This window comes from Chiloscyllium plagiosum, chromosome 24, assembly GCF_004010195.1.
Source record: "Chiloscyllium plagiosum isolate BGI_BamShark_2017 chromosome 24, ASM401019v2, whole genome shotgun sequence".
In the NCBI taxonomy this organism is placed as follows: domain Eukaryota; kingdom Metazoa; phylum Chordata; class Chondrichthyes; order Orectolobiformes; family Hemiscylliidae; genus Chiloscyllium; species Chiloscyllium plagiosum.
This window is the reverse complement of record NC_057733.1, coordinates 52164628-52167179: the sequence shown is the minus strand read 5'-3', so window position 1 is coordinate 52167179 and position 2552 is coordinate 52164628. Positions and strand designations below refer to the sequence as shown.

At 40.8% G+C, this 2552-nt stretch overlaps 1 protein-coding gene across 2 annotated transcripts in view; it reads right to left on the bottom strand.

Moving 5' to 3' along the window:
- Positions 1 to 2552, bottom strand: part of tefm (transcription elongation factor, mitochondrial) — a 101752-nt gene that overhangs the window by 33721 nt on the left and 65479 nt on the right. Inside the window, exon 1 of one of the 2 annotated variants that reach the window (XM_043715116.1) lies at positions 35 to 153. The exons of the other annotated variant lie outside the window; for it this stretch is intronic. Within the exon in view, the coding sequence (XP_043571051.1) occupies positions 35 to 41 (7 nt within the window). The 5' untranslated portion in view covers positions 42 to 153. Of the gene's footprint in view, positions 1 to 34; positions 154 to 2552 lie in introns of those variants that run through there. 2 annotated transcript variants of the gene reach the window in all.

Genomic DNA, 2552 nt, shown 5'->3' with positions numbered 1-2552 from the left:
GGGTTAAGGTGGAGAATGGGGTTGAGAAACTTACCAGCCATGATTGAATGGCGGGAGACAAAAGAACCGCAGATGGCAGAATCCAAGATAAACAGGCAGGAGGATGGAAAAACACAGCAAGCCAGGCAGCATCAGGAGGTGGAGAAGTCAACATTTCAGGTGTAACCCTTCTTCAGGACCGTTCATGATTGACTGGCGGAGCAGACTCGATGGGCTGAATGGCCTAATTTCTGATCCTATGGCTTATGGTCTCTGGATAACCATTAGACCTAGGAGAAGAAATAGGCCATTCAGTCCATCAAGTCTGTTCCATTATCCAACAAGATCATGGCTGACCTGAAAAAACCTCAATTCTAATTTCCTGCCTTTACCCCATAACTGATGATCCCCTCTCTGATTAAAAATCTGTCTAACTCAGCCTTGCATATAAATGACTCAGAGGTAAAAACAATAACTGCAGATGCTGGAAACCAAATTCTGGATCAGTGGTGCAGGAAGAGCACGGCAATTCAGGCAGCATCCAACGAGCAGCGAATTCGCTGCTCGTTGGATGCTGCCTGAGTTGCTGTGCTCTTCCAGCACCACTGATCCAGAATATAAATGACTCAACCTCTCCAACTCTCTGTGATAAAATATTCCACAGATTCACTACCCTCTGACAGGAGAAATGTAATCTCTGTCTTTAATGAAAGACCTCTTATTCTGACTTTATGCGCTGTCCCACAGGGAAAACAACCTTTTCCATATCAACCCTGTCAAATCCCCTAACATTCTGTGTTTCAATCATGTTTCAATCTATGTTGCAATAAAGTCACCTCTCATTCTTCTAAATGCCAATGACTTTTAACTCAATCTACTCAACCTCTCATAATATAGGCCCTACAATGCCTGGAATCAATTTCGTCAACTGCCCTAATGCCAGTATCTCTTTCCTTAGATAAGGGGCCTAAAACTGTTCATAATATTCCAACTATGGTCTGATTAGTGCCTTTGTATAGATAGCAAAAACTCCCTATTTTTATATTCCATTCCCTTTTAAATAAAGGCAAACATTTCGTTTGCTTTACCTATTACTGACTGAACTTCGATGCGAGCTTCATTCACAAAGACTGACAAATCCCTCTGCTTTGATGCTTTCTGCATTTTTCTCCATTCAAATGATATTCAGCTTTTCTATTCTTCCTGCCAAAGTGTATAACCTCATATTTTGCCACATTATATTCCATCTGCCAACTTTTTCTTCACCTTTCCCATATCCCTCCACAGACTCCTTTCCACCTATTCTTGCGCCATCTGCAAAATTAGCAGAATTCACAGTCTCCATTCAAGTCATTTATATATATTGTAAATAGTTGTGGACCCAGCATTGATCCTTGTGTTACACCACTAATTACATACTGCCATCCTAAAAATGCCCCCCCTCGCCTCTTATCCCAATCCTCTGTTTTCTATTAGTTAGCCAATCCTCTCTGCTCTCCAACACCATGGCCTCTTATCGGTATTAAGTAACTTAAAGGGTGGTACCTTGTCAAAAGCCTTCTGAAATTCCAACATTCGTTGCTTCCCCTTTATTTATCCTGCTTGTTACCTCCCCAAAGAATTCAAATAAATTTGTCAGGCTTGATTCCCCTTCATGAAGCCACATTGACTCTCCTTGATCATATTACAGATTTCTAAGTGTTCTGCTATTACCTCCTTTATAATATACTCAAACATTTTGACATAACAGACATTACGCTAACTGGCCCGTGGTTATCTGTTTTGGATGTCTCCTTCGCTTTTGGAGTTACAGTGCTACATTGGCAGTTCTCCAGTTCTCTGGGACTTTTCCAGTATCTAAAGGTTCTTGGAAAGTTACTAGCAGTGCATTCACTATGTCTGTACCTCCTTCCCATAACGTCCGAGGATGCATTCCATCAGGTCCAGGGGGTTTTTTAGCCCTCTTAGTTTCGCTAGTACTTTTTCTCCAATGATGTTTATTGTATTTATTTCCTCATCCTTTCACCGTTGATTCTTTGGAATTTTTGGAATGTCTTCTACCTTGAAAATAGACGTAATGTATTTACTCAGCTCTCTACCATTTCCTGGTTCCGCAATGTAGTTTCCCAAACCTGGTTCTCTAAAGGACTTCTATGCACTTTGGTTTCCCACTTTTTAGATTTATTTAAAATTGAGTGAATCCTTAGAAGACTACAAAGAAAGTAGGAGTATACTTAAGAGGGAAATCAGGAGGGCAAAACGAGGACATGAGATAGCTTTGGCAAATAGAATTAAGGAAAATCCAAAGGGTATTAAGGACAAAAGGGTAACTAGGGAGAGAATAGAGCCCCTCAAAGATCAGCAAGGTGGCCTTTGTGTGGAGCCACAGAAAATGGGGGAGATACTAAATGAATATTTTGCATCAGTATTTACTGTGGAAAAGGATATGGAAGATATAGACTGGAGGGAAATAGATGGTGACATCTTGCAAAATGTCCAGATTACAGAGGAGGAAGTGCCGGATGTCTTGAAACAGTTAAAAATGGATAAATCCCTAGGACCTGATCAGGTGT